The 16,893-nt window shown below is 45.0% G+C and overlaps 5 protein-coding genes across 5 annotated transcripts; 4 read left to right on the top strand and 1 right to left on the bottom strand.

Annotated features, from left to right (window-relative positions):
* The first annotated feature begins 1,984 nt into the window (after positions 1-1,984).
* On the top strand, positions 1,985-4,002 carry V1508DRAFT_371353 (Metallo-dependent phosphatase-like protein). Its single transcript, XM_066937485.1, has 2 exons — positions 1,985-2,612; positions 2,666-4,002. Exons 1-2 carry the CDS (start codon positions 2,066-2,068, stop codon positions 3,625-3,627), a joined length of 1,509 nt encoding a protein of 502 aa, XP_066795534.1. The 5' UTR covers positions 1,985-2,065; the 3' UTR covers positions 3,628-4,002.
* Positions 4,003-5,153: 1,151 nt separating this feature from the next.
* Positions 5,154-6,224, top strand: V1508DRAFT_418432 (uncharacterized protein). Its single transcript, XM_066940464.1, has one exon. It carries the CDS (start codon positions 5,601-5,603, stop codon positions 5,946-5,948), a length of 348 nt encoding a protein of 115 aa, XP_066795533.1. The 5' UTR covers positions 5,154-5,600; the 3' UTR covers positions 5,949-6,224.
* Positions 6,225-6,593: 369 nt separating this feature from the next.
* V1508DRAFT_371351 (uncharacterized protein) lies at positions 6,594-7,730 on the top strand (the record flags this gene model as incomplete). Its single annotated transcript, XM_066937484.1, has 3 exons — positions 6,594-6,739; positions 6,785-7,388; positions 7,441-7,730. 3 exons carry the CDS (start codon positions 6,597-6,599, stop codon positions 7,648-7,650), a joined length of 957 nt encoding a protein of 318 aa, XP_066795532.1. The 3' UTR covers positions 7,651-7,730.
* A 3,358-nt stretch (positions 7,731-11,088) lies between these two features.
* On the bottom strand, positions 11,089-11,859 carry V1508DRAFT_447985 (uncharacterized protein; the record flags this gene model as incomplete). Its single annotated transcript, XM_066942454.1, has 3 exons — positions 11,089-11,459; positions 11,514-11,780; positions 11,802-11,859. The coding sequence occupies 3 exons, from the start codon at positions 11,857-11,859 to the stop codon at positions 11,113-11,115; spliced, it is 672 nt and encodes a 223-aa protein (XP_066795531.1). The 3' UTR covers positions 11,089-11,112.
* Positions 11,860-14,337: 2,478 nt separating this feature from the next.
* V1508DRAFT_387096 (OPT oligopeptide transporter protein-domain-containing protein) lies at positions 14,338-16,769 on the top strand (the record flags this gene model as incomplete). Its single annotated transcript, XM_066937834.1, has 3 exons — positions 14,338-14,950; positions 15,013-16,362; positions 16,421-16,769. Exons 1-3 carry the CDS (start codon positions 14,364-14,366, stop codon positions 16,767-16,769), a joined length of 2,286 nt encoding a protein of 761 aa, XP_066795530.1. The 5' UTR covers positions 14,338-14,363.
* Between the last annotated feature and the right edge of the window lie 124 nt (positions 16,770-16,893).

Genomic DNA, 16,893 nt, shown 5'->3' with positions numbered 1-16,893 from the left:
TAATCGTCTTACTCACATTGGCTCATTCTAATGATAATTCAATAACGATGATCTCAAAATGCATGATTGTATTCATTATTGATATTACTATTGCACTTCTATTATTTGCAGTGCGCTTTGCCCTTGCTACCGACATATGCGAGTATATAGGTCCAAATTATTTGTGTGTTGATCCATATAGTAACGAATCTTTTCAACTTAAATCCCGGAAGTATTCTGGTATTATGGTGCGCACGATGGTAGCGCCTTAGTGTCTGATAAGTATCTGATCAATGCTTATAACACAACCACGGTGGGCAATTTTACGAATTCCACATCTATATATAGGAGAGGTTGGAAGGACTGCAAGGATATAGATGGTTGGGCATACGCTGGGTGTAGTACGCTGCACGTTGTCGGCGGTTCGATTAAGAATGTCGCAGAGTCGACTGTGGGGGCTTTCATAAATGCAGAAATAGCCAATGCTTTCAGCGGAGGCAGAGGAGGGCAGAGTCAACGATCTATATGCCATACTTTAGATGGTGGCAACATATGTACGTCATGGGCTACGTATGACTCTAGTAGTTTGAAGAATGGCGAATCTGCAGATATGGCAGGATTTGCTGCTAACTGCGTAAAGAATGGTATGAGTGCCGAGTTCAGAGGCACAGACAGCAATGGTGGTTTAATATTTGTGTGTATCAGCAGTCGTAGCACGGGATGCGGGCAGAATGTATGTTGATAATTTGGCTTTTAATGTATGTGTTAATATTTCTTTTGGTCTTGATTGATTTATTAGTGTAAATAGCATGCTTGGTATGAGTTGTGGATCAAATGGAGCAATAACGGCGTGTGGGAGTAGCGTCAAGCGTTGCGTCGCCTTATAATGGGAACTTGTAACACTTCATGAAAGGTCTTATTTTACGCCGTGTACATGTCAATCTTGTTCAACTACTGATTGAAATAAACAGATATAGAGTCAATTCAGCGAGAATCCACAGGCGAACTCATCAGTCCCATCGTGGTTGCCACATTGGCAAATGTCGGACATGGACTCGTCAAAGGCGTGTTCTAGTGGGAAGCCTTTATTGTGTACCATGTTCAAATCCGACTACTACTACGTTCATATACTGTCATGAAACGATCTCAGACTTGGAAACTGGTATCAGATATGGAAGATGCCATCGGGGGATCCATACCATTCAAATTGCAAGAGGCAAACTTTTGAAATCCAACTACAAACACAAAATTGTAAATTAGAGACGTTTTTACGAGATGTCCAGAAATCTTACTACCAGAGGTGGCGGTTGAGCGGACCATGGCGAGACTTCCTCGGCTCGCTACTGGTCGGCAAAAACAAGGCAGCATGCTTTTGTCAAGTAGTTCAACAAATACAACGTTGGTAATGACATCGGGAAAGAACATCTCAGATCCAGCTGTATGGCTGGATACAATATATAAAGTCAAGACGTCCCTCGCACTGTTGGTGTGACGCCAGGAAATTTTTGGCGGATATCCGCATCCGCCACCTGAGCGCTTATTATTATTATGTTCTGTGACAATAGAAACCGGCAAACAGTCGACGTCGCGCGGGGGGGAATGTTTTGTCTCAGGGCGATCCGGGTTCAGCACCTCAGGGTAAGGTAATATCTTCAGGTATACAAAGGTACAGGGTCCACCAATATTTTTTGTTTTGAGGGAACACGTGGGTGTCAGGGCTTCATTCCCCGGTTGCCCCACCAAACTTTATATTGGCATCTTAGACTAATATTCTCATATATCCTGCTAGCCGACCATCGATTATTTTGCGCGTGTCTTCACTAAGGTCCTTCATTGGTCCTATCGGTCCTCACAACTGTCATTTGAACCGTGAAAAAGCATGAATTTAGTCTCTGCTGCGAACGGTCTATCCAATACTGTGGCAAGCAAATGCACATGTCATGCATGTATGCTCGTTAGGTCGGTAGATCGGAATCAGCTCTGATCGTAGTCTGTGAGTGCGATTCAATAAGAGTGGAATTTATTCCACGTTCAAATCAAACATCGGTGTTTCATCTTGTAGAATATTTTAGCTTTTATTATTGCGATGTTGATGAAAAAGAGCACGATGGTCGCCTTGAGCGCCGTCACGACTCTCCTTTCTGCCGTCAGCGCGGCCACCAACGACACGATCAATTCTCAAATTCGATTGGCATATGCAGGTGACAATGGCATGTATGTCAGCTGGAACACGTTCGAGCAGCTGTCAAACCCTACGGTCCACTACGGTCGGTCTCCTCATGCCCTTGTTAAGCATGCTTCTTCCAACGTGTCGGTCACGTACGAGACCTCGCTCACTTACAACAATCACGTTAAACTTACCGGATTAAAGCCAGATACTACTTACTACTATCTTCCGGAGCATCTTTTGCACGAGAATGCTACTGCGTATTCTTTCACTACCAGCAGACCTGTTGGTGATGGTACCCCTTACAGTATCGCTGTTGTCGTCGACTTGGGTGCTATGGGACCGCAGGGATTGACCACATATGGAGCATCTACTACTTCTAAGAACAACATTCTCAAGCCTGGTGAAATGAACACCATTGATTCTCTCACGAAGGTCATTGATAGCTTTGACTTCGTTTGGCACCGTAAAGTCAATTATCTAAGTGTCATAGGTACCTTAAACTGACACTCTTTTTAGCTGGCGATATTGCCTATGCAGACTACTGGCTTAAGGAGGAGATTCAGGGTTTCCTCCCTAACACCACCATCGCTGACGGATACGAAGTCTATGAGTCCATTTTGAACGACTTCTACGACGAGATGACTCCTGTCACTTCGTACAAGCCCTACATGGTTGGTCCTGGAAATCACGAGTCCAACTGTGATAACGGCGGTACTGTCGACACCGCCCATAACGTCACTTACACGGTAGATATCTGCATCCCTGGTCAGACTAACTTCACTGGATACATCAACCACTTTCGTATGCCTAGTGCCGAGTCCGGTGGTACTGGTAACTTCTGGTACTCTTTCGATCACGGAATGGTCCACTACATCACATTGGATACTGAAACTGACCTTGGTCACGGTTTTATTGGAAACGATCAGGTTGGCGGTTCCGAGTTCGATAACTCTGGTCCTTTCAATGCTACTATGAATGCCCAGACTACTTGGCTGGAAGCCGACTTGAAGAGTGTCGACCGCAGCAAGACCCCATGGATTATTGTTGCTGGCCACAGGCCTTGGTATCTTAGTCATGTCAATGCTTCTGGCACCATCTGCTGGTCTTGCAAGGATGTCTTCGAGCCCCTTCTGATCGAGTATGGTGTCGATCTGGTTCTTTCCGGACACTCGCACGTATACGAGCGTAATGCTCCTTTGAGCAATGGAGTCGTTGACCCTAATGAGCTGGATAACCCATCTGCCCCATGGTACATCACAAATGGTGCTGCTGGTCACTACGATGGATTGGATGCCCTCCAGATTCCTCTGCAGAATTACTCAAGATTTGGCCTTGACACCCACAATGCAACTTATGGGTGGAGTAAATTGACTTTCCATAACTGCACTCATATGACCCACGAGTTCGTTGCAAGTGGTAACGGCACCGTTTTGGATTCGGCTACCCTCTACAAGAGAAGAAAATGCCGTCTTAAATAAAGGGGCTCCCAAAGGCAGCGACAACAACACTACCTCTAATGGCCACCTTCACGGCTAGCGCGCCAACTGCTACCGTTCCGTAGGTCGGGCTGCTAGCTTGATCAATAGTTTTCTTGAATGTACTTTGGTAGGGGAGTGAAAGGGCTAGGATAATAAAACGTTGTTGATGGATATGAAAATTTATGGTGGTTCTCGACGATGGCAGAAATTTCGAAATAGTTGAGAAGGGGAGGGGATGCCGAGGAATCGAGCGCAGGGAATGAGCTGGCCAACGCTGCAACCGGGAGCCGACAGAACCAAATTAGCAATGAAAAGAATAGGAGGGCAATTATGTAAAACTTGTTAGTATATATGATGGAAATATATACGGCCGAAATATTTGTAGACGAGGCAGAGGATTGCAATAGACTAAGGTCGATCGCTGCTATTTATATACTATGAGTTGCAAGACATGCTAAATGATGCTGCTTCTATGGAGGGAGAATTTTCAGAACTTGATACAGATATTGCCCTCGCTGTCTCCGTCGGCTTGAAAAAGTATCAGAACTATGCCTGCATGGATGCGCAAGACGAATATTATATAGCCCTGGTGCTGGATCCAAGATTCCAAGCTCTACTTTTGGAGAAGGAACTAGGAGAGTCAACCGCCGCGATCGTTGTTAGTCACCTGAAAGAGGTACTACACCAACAATATCCGCGGACAACAGAGCAGTTGTCGATTTCATATGAAAGACCAGTCACAGGGCACAGTATTGAAGCACGCGTGTTACAGAAATTCAAACCGCAAAAACGCCACGTGTCTGAAATTGACCGTTATTTTGACAGTGAGGTAGTCATACTCAATGACGGGATGACGATGGAAAGAGGCTGGCTCTTCGAATGGTGGCGACTGAACCAGGATGAGTACCCTCGGTTCAGCAGCTGCAGCGAGAGATTATTTGGCTATTCCTGCGTCTGAGGTGGCTGTCGAAAGACTATTCAACACAGGGAGAGACCTTCTAGGTTTGCGGAGGCACTCATTGAGTGGCGAGACGATGAGAAAATTGATGTTGTTGAGAGCAGTTTATAAGGGTTTGCAGGCCAGGGAGGCGTGATTTAATTTTGCATATGTTTAAAAAATTTACGAAAATTACGAGTAATTTACGAATAAAAGTTATTTTATTCGTATTCGCATTAGTAAGCAAGAAATCGTCATATATTCGTACGAATACGAATATATACGAATATGTACGAATATATTCGTTATTCGTGGACACCCCTACGCTTGACCAGGACGATCTTCAATGTGTTTTGGCGATATTCAGGTTTTGTGATATAGTTTGCGCTCACCGTGCGGCTGAATGAGCCGCCAAGGGGTCAACGCAAAGTTAAGCAGTTGACCTCCCGCCGCTCGGCACTCGACTTTAAACACCTCTTCTACCTTTAAATTGATTAACGTCAGTGCAATATGTCAGAGGAAGCTTTTGCGTTTCCTGCGGTCGCCGTGACAATGCTCCGTTTGACAGTCCTGATAAGCTTAACAAGCACATCTCTAGCAAGCATCGAGCAGCACGTTCAATTACAATGGTGCATCATATCCATTGATCTCCGCTGAGGGTAAATATTTGTGCCCGAAATGTAGTGCATCGACGGCAAGCATCTCCAGTCTCAGGTGCCATCTGGCTCATGTGCGCGGGCGTTCAGTGCATACCTCTGCGGCGGTCCAGACTGATGATCTCGAAGCCGCCACGGAAGCAACCCAGAGCAGGAAAACGGGTTTAATCTCGAGGGTCTGAGTCCCCATTTTTTTTGCTGGAAACTAGACAAGCTAACTATTATAGAACAGTGCATGCTTGATGACTTCGGATTCACTTACGAAAACACTTGGCGGGTTGCCATTTACGACCGCTGTCACTTTGTTGTCGATAAGGTACGATGACGACCATGCAGGGCTCATTATTTAAAGCCATGACTCCATACTGCGTGTACTCAGGATGCACAGGCTCCGACAGCATCTAGCCATTATATGGGATGACACCATTGAAGATCAGCTACATGAGTCCAACGACGAGGATCAAGGCGCTCAGTTCTTTAATCCCCCAGCATTTCGACTAGGGTCTGCGCCGCTCCGGGGCTTTCCAGTCCAGGACGGCTTTAAGTGCCGGGTGTTTGCGCAGAAGCTCCATCAAATCTGTGTCACAACCAAAGAGGGCATGAAAACCCACTACAAAAGGAACCACAAGGCCCAGGCTGTTGAATACCATGAGATCAAAATCGTCAGTTGCGGTGTGTTCAGTTCAGGGAGAGGGAGGACCAAGGTGAGACCACAATTGCAGCATTAGGGATTCCGGAAGACATACTGTCCCGAGCCATAATAGTGCCCTAACCGACAAAAGAGATCTTAACTTGTTTGGGTCAAAGTTTCAAAGGGTTGTGAAAGGAACAGCGGGTAAGGGTTATCTGACTGCATGTCGGGGCGTTGATGCAGAAGTCAGACAATGGATGGACAATCGGTCAGCTCCGCACTCAACGGCCTGCTGAAGCTTTTTAGCAGTTCTAATTACGAAATGAAGGAAATATGATACACAAATACAAATATATCGCGAGTTATAACCTTGGTACCAAGTCGTTCATTGGCCCAATTTTATGTGAGGTGTGCTTACATCTCAGATCGTAGTCATTTTCGAAATCATAGCCCATACAGTTTCTTCTCGCCGGAACCAAAATTCTTTCTGTTGCTCTGTCGGCCAGAAATAAAGATCACTGCACCTCTTAGTTGGTTCTACAAGATATCCAAAATGAATATGTTATGTAGCAAAGAGGAATCCAGATCACGCCATCTCGTAACAGCAGCAATCGGCGCGGCACGTGCCAATACGTCGCAACCTACTATGGCAGTTGAGGAAACTGCAACATCTCAAAACAAGGAGTGTAAACTTCAGGCATTGTGTCATACAAGCGCGGTTCTGCCAACATACATGTCGTTAGAAATGGCTCTTCGTGATAATGAACAAGTTTCTTATCGGCGAGCACTGAACTTCCTCATGGCCAATGAACCTGAAAAAAGGCTTGATGTATGCCTCTCGCCTAAATCCTTTCAATTCCAGGCCCATTCACTCTATGGCGACGCGAAGTATATGCACACTAATTTGTTGAGTGCATGACTAACCAGCGATAGATATCCCCGTGTTCAATACTCGGCCATTGACTCAAGGGTCATTATCACTACGATTCCCACTGCACTGCACAGCCGGTCAGCGTCCGGCTTGCAAGACTTAATCTCTCGGTCCGTGCGGGACACACTCATACGACTTAACAAGGGCGAGTTATGCGATGATGTTCTTCTCGTCGGAGACTCTGAATACAGCATTGTGGACGACCAAGGGAGGGTCTCCAGAAAAGCTCCTGATGGAGGTCTCACGTATAGCGATGAAGAGGGTAAAGAAGCACTAACCATCATTATTGAAGCCGGGTTCTCCGAGTCGTACCAGCAACTGAAAAATAACGTTAAGCTGTGGCTGAACCAATTTGAATGCCATACTGCCATGATTATATTTTCCACTGAAAATCCTAGCTTTCGAAGTCCAACAAATGAAGGTAATAAAACATACTCGGTCACTGAGCGTGCTTTGTTTGAAAGTGCAATGGAACACACGCGGAGGGTTAATCCATTTGGGCCATATTGCTTCAGAGGCCATACGTGGTTCGGAACCATGGCTAACGCAACAATTGAGGTACTTAAAAAGAATCCAACCACCGGCAAAATTAAATCCAAGAAACAGGTGAGCGGCAGAGCATAGCCTTGAAATATTCAAGTGCTAATCAACACAACAGGAGGTCATTCGTGCCGGACGAATGATGGTACATGGCGATACTCTAGGCGTAGGACTCACTATTGGGGACGCATTTCCGCCCAATCACCTGGCGATTGAGGATATTTGTGAAGAACCACTTCTTCTTGCGACTCATTTGGTGCGCAAATTTCTGGTATCTGGAGCGCGTAAGACTGCGGAAACCCGTTTTATTAATTTTTGCGGGAAATGAGGCTGTCACTTCTTGATTAGCATTTGTGCACGGATGCGTACTGGTTGTTGTCGTTGATTGAGATGTCTAGGAGGCCGACGAGGCGACTGAGTGGGAGGAAGGGACAATATTTTCTGAATCTGAGACCGACAAGGCGGCAGAGTAGGAGGAAGGCAGTAGGGCTGTGTCGGATGCGGATATCCGCCTAATTTGGCCCAATCCGCCATCGGTTTTGTCTAATATATCCGCCTTCGTTTCCACTTTAATCGAATAAATCTGCTAATAATTCAACTAGCCAAATTAGGTACATAGTTTAACGCCCAAATATGCTTTATTGTGGAACCAAAATTCGTCTCTGGCTGGCGACTATCTCGCCATTCCGGCATCTGAGGTCTGGGTCGAGAGGATGTTCAACTCCGGCCGAGATCTGCTTGGGATACGCCGACATTCCATGAAGGCGGAGACCATGACTCTAGGGGTGGGTACGATTACGGTACCGTCAATCGTAAAGTTAATCGCAAAACTGAGAACCTTATCGTAAAGTAATCGTATAGTCTAGCCAAAAATCGTATGGTAATGGCATTCCTAATTAGGTATGGTGTGAAAAATTACCCCGACAACGCGTGGAACGCGGTTGTCCTATAATCATACACGAGCGAACTATCTGGATCTGTTAGTTATCATTGCCGCTCGCTTGACGACTGAGAAAATATGGATCCTCCGACGCGACCCCGCCGAAAACAAGTGAAGGAGACGAGCCGATGGAGAATGTCTTGCCAGACACGACCGAGGTGAGCATCGAGAGCTCTGTTGATCTGGGACCCGAGGATTCTATCAGCCAGATTGCCTCTCAGTCTTTCTCAACAGGATTAACTGAGAAAGTCCACGATCTTGAATCCTCACCGATTCAGGCAGCCTCCAATATTTCTCAACGCACTCGGGGGCCCTCGAATAACAGGCTTAGGGAACAAATTGAAATTACAACTCTCAGCCAATAGTGGAGGCCAAAGAGGTCGAAGAAGCTTCGGAATGATCAGTTAATAACTTGCACACACTGTCAGAAGTGGTCAATCAAGGACTCTGCGAGATCAACATCTACAACCAATATATCGTATCATTTACAGAAGAGCCATGGCTTGCCTTTAGGCAACGATGAGGAGGACGCTACTCAACCAACGATCATGACGATGTGGAAGCGAAAGGAGACTGTAAACACTGCAGAATTGTTCCAGAAGAATCTCATTCGTTGGGTCGTGCAGACAAGACAAGCATTTACTGACATTGAGTCTCCAGCTTTTGTCAAACTCCTCAAAGATATTCCTGGCGTGGATATGCCATTTACCTCACGCAAGGCATTGAAACTAAGAATTCACTCTGAGTTTGAGGTGTGCCGCGCGAACTTGAAGAGAGAACTAGATAGAACGTGTCGCACAATGGCACTGTCCTTGGATGTTTGGACAAGCCAGAACCAGAAAGCAATCCTAGGAGTAATTGGGAATTGGTTAACGGAAGACTTTGAATATAAAGAGAGTGTGCTAGAGTTTGCAGAATGGGTTGGCATTCATAGTGGCGCCTTTCTCATTAAGATTGTCTTGCTCCTCGCATGACTCAAAGCGAGCGCGTTTCTTCGCATTCGCTTCTCCATTATCCTCTTCGATCTTCGACCCATTGATATTTTCTAATTGACTGGTGGGATTTAGTGCAATTGTAATTACCGAGAAAGTGTGTTGTAGTTGAACGTGTCAGCTACATGTTGCTGTCTAAAGCAAAGTAGCTTCAATAACAATATACACTAACCATTTAAGGCAATTATACCCTTACCCTTCAACTCCATAAAACCCTGTGTTTCATAATTCGGTTGTCCCATAGTTAAGGACCTCCTTACCCGCAATCTCTCCTAAAAAAATTTACAAAAATTGGTGCAAACGATTTACTTTAAGGGACTATGTATGATTCTGTTGATGTAATAAAATCTTGTTGTAGGAGTAGGTATGGTGCATCCAGGTTAGTCCCGACAATAGGATTAACCCTAACCCTATAGGCCATAATTTTCGATTTTTTCCAAGTGTGTGAACCTTAATTTTACTGGGTACCAGCTCACCACGGAGTCATAACAACCCAATGAAATCTTTCAACACGCTAATATTAACTAAGTATCCCACTCGTTTCCTATCGTACATATAACACACAAGTTTCGCTAATTGACATCGATTTCTACTCTCTCTGGTAGTCTGCGATGTGACTTGTATTTCTTTACTGCAAACGTAGCAGCCTTACCGTCAAGGTCCTGTGTGTAGGCGTGGATATAGCGCCAGGCCATTCGAGCAAAGTGGCGGACACGCTGGACTGGGATCACGGACAAAATTCGGGGAACCCTTTCCTTCAAAGCAGCGTATGAATAATCGCACTCCGCTCGTACTTGCCTTTTGGCATTTCCCCAGACCCGTTCAATAAAGTTGCACTCGCAGTGAAACTTTCGGTACGTGGAGAATAAATGCCCGCGCGATCGGACAGTGATCTCAAGCCGTGATTGTTGGGAACGAAAATCTGGCTGCTGTGATAACAAGTGAGTAGCGCAGCATTTCGTCGGCACACACGCATCGATTTCAGCTGGCTTCTTCTGACAAAGACGGCGGAGATTGTCACTCCAGAGTTGTCGCTCTTGAATGATTGTGGCATGCCCTTCTGCCATCCAAATTTAGCATGTCCCTCTGGGTAGCACATATCTTGAATGTAGCGCTGGCCGCTTAGCTCGAAGTATCCCGGATTGATATAGTCCTTCATCCTTTTGTCATTCAGAGTAAGCTTCGTGACAACCAGTGCTTCAGGAGGAAGCGCCTGGTGATTGCTGCTCTGGTCGAAACAAAACAAACCTATGCACCCGGGGTGTGATTTCTCGAAGATTTCCATGACCCTTCCAAGCTGTTGTACCGTGTTATCGGAAATCCAGAATCCGTCACGATTCTTCCCAAGCTCAATGATCTCACGAGCGTATTGGCCTTCGAATTGGAGGGAGCCATGGCATGCGTAGTAGAAGTCGGAGACCATCAATCCCAAGCCTTGACCTTTCTTTTTAATGATGGACTCGCCTTTTTCCGTCCAAGTGATGGTAACGTCGTCGTTGCTATTGAAATAGCATTCGTCGTGCGTCACAAGCACAATTTCTCTCTCACCATCTTGAAGGTCAGGCATGAGAACTTCAGAACAATTTTCCCCACCATACTCTCTCATCTTTGTCCTGTAGTTCATCATAGTCGTTGCCCAACATTTGCGATATTCGACAACGTCAGGACGCTCATGGCCATCATAATAATTGTCCTTCGTGTGACCCATTAAGGGAAACCCCACAGCTGCAAATATCGCGTAATGGTAGTTAATGAAATAGTGGCTTTAATCATTGAGCCGGTGACTTCAGGATAGACAACTTGTGATATTTTTTAATGCCCTAAGCTTTGTTCCAGACCGTGCGTTTGGAGGAAGGGATCAAAAGTAAGGGAGACACTGCTCACGAACGTCCTCATCGTCTAATGCTGACGCCCATTTAGTGTGCTTCCCACGCTTACTGAGAGCAGGTAAAGACTCAGTATGTTCATAAAGCTTGGCCCACCCTCTGATAACTCGCGCCATGTACACTCCCTTGTCAAAACTGTAAAAGGCCGCGTCAATAGAGGCTTTCATTTTTCCCTTTCCGCAGAGCTGGTCGCTGAAGTAGCGCTTGAGCACCGTAAGCTGCAAGGCCTCGTCTGCTGGCATCTTCTTTTTGTTCTGAAGGCGAATCTCGATTCTCTGTAATAAAGCACGAACATCTACAGGAGTCTCAGGGGCATGATCTAATTTCATTTAGCTCCATGCCATTAGAGGGTAATTTCACCCAAAGGTCTTACCTGTTGATTCATCGCATTCCTCAGAGATCGTCGCCGTATCTCCGTATACGTTATGATCTACATTTTCTTCTTCTTCTGTCCCACGGGTCTCACTGTCACCCTCCCATTCCTCCTGTTTTCGGCCTTCTTCAGACGAATTGACATTTGGAGTCGCGGTATTTGTAAAGCTGAAGGCCGTTAGCCGTTTTATGGATTCAAGTTTCCGAAATTCTGTTTGTTTATGAATTGTCGATGTCGCGTCTGATGCGACGCGCTGCCAGACGTTTCCTCTTTAGGTATTATGTATACCTAAAAAGGAAATTGAGCTTAACCTAATTGGGAAGGTAGAGTAATTACTGGTGGCCATAATTTTATTTTCCCATAGTTAAGGTCCAATGTACCCCAGGTTTTTATTACAGCACAAATTTGTCAATTTGCAAAATAACAGCAAATTAAATAGCCCAACTAATAGTAACCTAATTAATTAACATATTATTTCGATTTCAGATTGGTAAACGCAAATGCAGTACTTATTATGTGATTAGATGTAGAGGGTACAGTTGCCGGACTAACCTGGATGCACCATACAATTTCGGGACTAAACTGTATGCACCATACTAGCGATCACGCTCGAAATTGTTTATTTAAGGAAATAAATAAGCGATAATTTGAGTAGGGGTGGATACGATTACGGTACCGTCAACTTTTGAGATTATCGTAAAGTTACTCGCAAAAATGAAGCTCTAATCGAAAAGTAATCGTATAATGCAATATAAAATCGTAAAGTAGTCGTATAGTAATATTTAGGAATTACCCTTCGTACAGGAAACCTCTGTTTATGGAAATATCATCAACATTGGGTGTATCAATGGTTAGGTTTAGAGAGCCAAATGTCCATGTAACTATACGAGTTTTTTGCGAGCAACTAACTTCATTGCTCGTGTAGTAAATCGTAAACTTTTGCAACCAATCGTATAGTAATCGCATAGTTAATCGTAAATCGTATCCACCCCTAATTTTGAGATGGTACTATTGCCAACGGTTTAATATATATTTCCAGCTGATAAATGACGATGTGGTGTTGTACATAGTAATTGTTGATAACAGGACTTTTTTCGGTTCTTGGGTGGACACGAACTTGGGAGATATACATCGGTATCAGCCAATAACCCTGCAAACATACAGCGCATCTTTCGGGATCAGCGGCCACGTCCTCTTCTTCTGAATATACGCCATATTTCATTAATATTGCACCATCGGTTACTTTTCCCACCACAACTTGACTTATTCGCACATTGTGCTTCTTTTTATACTCGGGTGGTTGCGGCGCACGACGATTTTGACATCTGCCATAATTTTTTTACCCTTCATCCGCCATATCCGCCCTCTGCATCCGCCAGATCCGCATAACTCCGCTTACATCCCTGCAATAGTAGCTCATAGTAAATACCAAATATGAAGTCGCTGTATTAAGTTTAGAGAGCGCTGTTTGCACCAGCCCTTGCTTAGTTCGCAGGATTTGTCTTATGAGCAAATTTTAAAATTTATACATGGGAGACAGTACTAGTCGAGATGACAAGCTATTACTATCGCCGAGGGAACTTGCATTTGAGTAAAGTCTCGTGACTTCGATAGCCTGCCACAACTGATATGTCAATGCCGTCATGAGGTCCACTGGCCCATAGTGGTTAGTGGTTCAGGGTTCGGGCAGTGTACTATGCCCAATCCGCAGATAAACAGATTTGGCTTATCTGACGGGCACGCGTGGGCATACAGTTTAGCTACAGTGCAGGCCACAGGTGTGAAGCTTGGACTCGACAGATAACAGTAGCGCGGGTGCTACACACTAGTGCTGGATGCGTCGTGAACTAATAAATGTATCAATAACGCAAAGGAAGTGCCGCAAAAGCAGACCGTATTTAGCGCCTGACGCTTTCGACAAATCGCATGATTTCCTGCGATTTTATTGGTTGAACGAGTCGGCACGACCGAATTGATAAGGAATAAGGTGGCGCCGTCGCGGACATGGCATGATGATATACCGTGTTTGTGTTTTTGTAGTCTCTGGCCATTACCATGCACTTTATGCAACATTGAGTATATAGATACGGACCCAGCTATTGGTTTGATCAAACCCAATTTTTTGTCCAAATGTTCTGTCAGAGTATACTGCTCGGATTAATCGTCACTACTCGTTATGCCTTTACAGGTTCGACTCTCCAAGGAGATCAGAAGTGTAGGAGGTGTGAGGTCAGACTGTACGAGCGAGGTCAAGGAAATTTTCTAGTAAATGGTATCTACAGTTATCTTTGCCCCGTATACTTAAATTTCCGAGCTAGCGTTTGAGATACCTGTTTCTGAGGCACGACGTTCTCCAGGTATCTGCGCAGATTTTAGCGCGCTTTCGTCGGAACATTGGGCAGTATCCTTCACTATTAATACGTTGCTCTTGTCCCTTGTATTAGTCTCGCCATTATTAGAGGAGCTGATCACGCTGAAGTTTGACTGACCTCCTTTGTTATTCTTCTTAATCGAGGTGATCGGCGTCGGTAACCATATTCAACTTGTGTTGGAATTGCGGATTCTGGTACTATTTAGACCATGAGAACATCATCACTGGATTCTACCTCGGTAGAACCCGAGAAAAAACATACAATTGCCGAAGAGGTTAGGGAGGTTAACTTCGACACCCGTGAGAAACTGCTTTCTCGACTTGCGGAGAAAGCTGCAAAAGACCATCTCAATGCTGCCGCTGCTGATATCGACTATGTGTTGGATGTCATTGCTACTATGTCGATGGACGAAGCCTTGAAAGTAGTGGAGGATGCAATTGAACTCCATCAAGATGACATCAACTTCCCTGTGGAAACGATGGAGAAAATCAAATTGCTTTCAAGTGGGGAAATGGTCTACGGTGAAGACCTTGAGGCCTATCAATTTGATCTTAAGACAGAAGCTGCCTTGATTGGCTACTATTCGCCGTATCCAGAGGTTCGGTCAGTTACAGATCCTTATGACGATCCCACTATTCCAGTTGAGACATTTCGCGTGTACCTACTTGCTATAATCTGGACAATTATTGGTACCGGCGTTAGCCAATTTTTTGCATTTCGGATGCCCGCGATCTCTATCAGCTCTGCAGTTATTCAATTGTTCCTATATCCATGCGGCAAAGCAATGCAACTACTCCCGGACTGGGGCTTTACATTCCGCGGCACGCGATACACGATCAACCCAGGGCCATGGACCCTCAAAGAGCAGATGCTGGCAACTTTGATGGTGAACGTGGCAAATGGCGGCACGTATGTTACTCGTGACAATGTCATGACTCAGAAGCTTCCACTTTTCTACAATTCCAAGGTTGCTCTTGGATACGAATTTTTAATGAATTTTTCAACTCAACTTTTTGGCTTTGGATTCGCAGGAATGCTTCGTCGTTGGGTTATCTATCCTGTCAGGTAACAATCTGGCCAATAGCGCTATACATCCTGGCACTCAATCATGCTAACTTTTAACCCAGGTCTATCTGGCCAACGGTGCTACCCACCCTGGCACTCAATCGTGCTCTTTTGAAGCCCGAGAAGCAGACAACCGTTAACGGATGGACTATCCCCAAGTACACTTTCTTCCTTGCCACATTCGGTGGAAGCTTCTTGTACTTTTGGTTTCCGAATTACATATTCCAGGCCCTCAGTAAGTTTAACTGGATGACATGGATTGCCCCTCAAAATTTCACGCTCGCAGTTATTACTGGGAGCACTCTGGGACTGGGATTTAATCCTCTCACCACATTTGATTGGAATGTCATCAACTGGACCAATGCCCTGGCTATTCCATTCTACTCGGCACTTCAGCAGTATCTAGGCATGCTTTTAGGTGGATTTATTGTGGTTGCGCTATATTGGACGAATTATAAGTGGTGCGCGTATGTTCCAATTAACACTAACGGTCTCCGTGACCGATTCAACAAGTCTTATAATGTCACCAAGGTCCTTACTAATAATTTGCTGGACGAAGAGAAGTATCAACAATATTCGCCACCATATTACTCTGCGGGCTTCCTTGTGACATACGGTTCTTATTTTGTTGTGTATCCGTTGGCATTTATTTACATTTTTCTGAAGGAATGGCGTCCCATATATTCAAGCTTCCGAGACTTCATTAGAGGATTGCGGGCCCGATCAAAATCTGCCTATGAGTCTTTTAATGATCCTCACTCTCGGATGATGCGCGCGTACAAGGAAGTCCCAGACTGGTGGTATCTGTCGATCCTTATTCTCTCGTTTGTGTTTGGCGTTATTTGCGTAGAGACCTATCGCGAAGACACTAACACACCAGTGTACGGTATAGTTGTGACAATTGTTGTGTCTGCTGCATTTTTGATCCCATTGTCCGTTATTCGCTCGGTAACTGGGTTTTCTCTGAGTATCAGTGTCATGTCTGAACTGATTGCTGGCTTCATGTTTCCGGGAAATGGTATCGCAAATCTTATTCTCAAGTGTTATGGCTATCAGACAGAAAGTCAAGCTGAAGGTTACATTGCGGACCAGAAAATGGCACACTACGCTAAGATCCCCCCTCGCGCCCTCTTCCGAGGTCAGGTTACCACGACAATTGCGCAGTGTATTGTTTCCATTGGTGTTTTGCAGTGGCAAATGTACAATATACATGATTTGTGCAGTCCGACTCAGCCTGATAGGTTTACTTGCCCTGGATTGAGCACGATCTACTCTGCTTCAATTATGTGGGGGGTTATTGGTCCATTGAGGACGTTCCAGGGCGTGTATCCCGTATTCGCATGGTGTTTCTTGGTTGGGGCCATCTTGGCTCCGACGTGGTATGTACTGCAAAAATATATTCCTAAATTGAGGTATGTATTTGTCTAGTTGATACCCAGATATATGGTATGTAGGCTAATACTTTTATAGCGTGATAGATCCGATCCTGATAGTCGGCGGCATGGGATATTGGGCCCCCTACAATCTCTCTTATCACACCCCCGGCCTCTACGCTTCGTTCGCATTCATGTATTACATTCGTCGCAGGTACCTCAGCTGGTGGGAGAAGTACAATTATGTCTTGTCGGCAGGGCTAACAGCCGGAGTCGCTTTTGCAGCGATAATTATCTTTTTCACAGTGCAATATCGTAGTAAACCAATAAATTGGTGGGGAAATACCGTTGTTAGTGCGGGAATTGACGGTGGACATGGACGGCAGACGAGATTGCCTTTGCCTGAAAAGGGTTATTTTGGTCTGGATCCAGGCACCTATCCTTAGTTTTCATTTCGAAGCAGTTGATAGCAGTGTTATTTAATACTTAGTTGTCGTTGAATTTTGTATAATTTTATCTCATTTGCATTTCATGAATTAATATACTCCGTCATAGCCTTTACCTTCCATT

The sequence above is a fragment of the Lipomyces doorenjongii genome, assembly GCF_038497915.1.
Source record: "Lipomyces doorenjongii strain NRRL Y-27504 unplaced genomic scaffold V1508scaffold_28, whole genome shotgun sequence".
Taxonomy (NCBI): domain Eukaryota; kingdom Fungi; phylum Ascomycota; class Lipomycetes; order Lipomycetales; family Lipomycetaceae; genus Lipomyces; species Lipomyces doorenjongii.
Note: the sequence above shows the minus strand (reverse complement) of the source record. Positions and strands in the feature narration are given on the sequence as shown.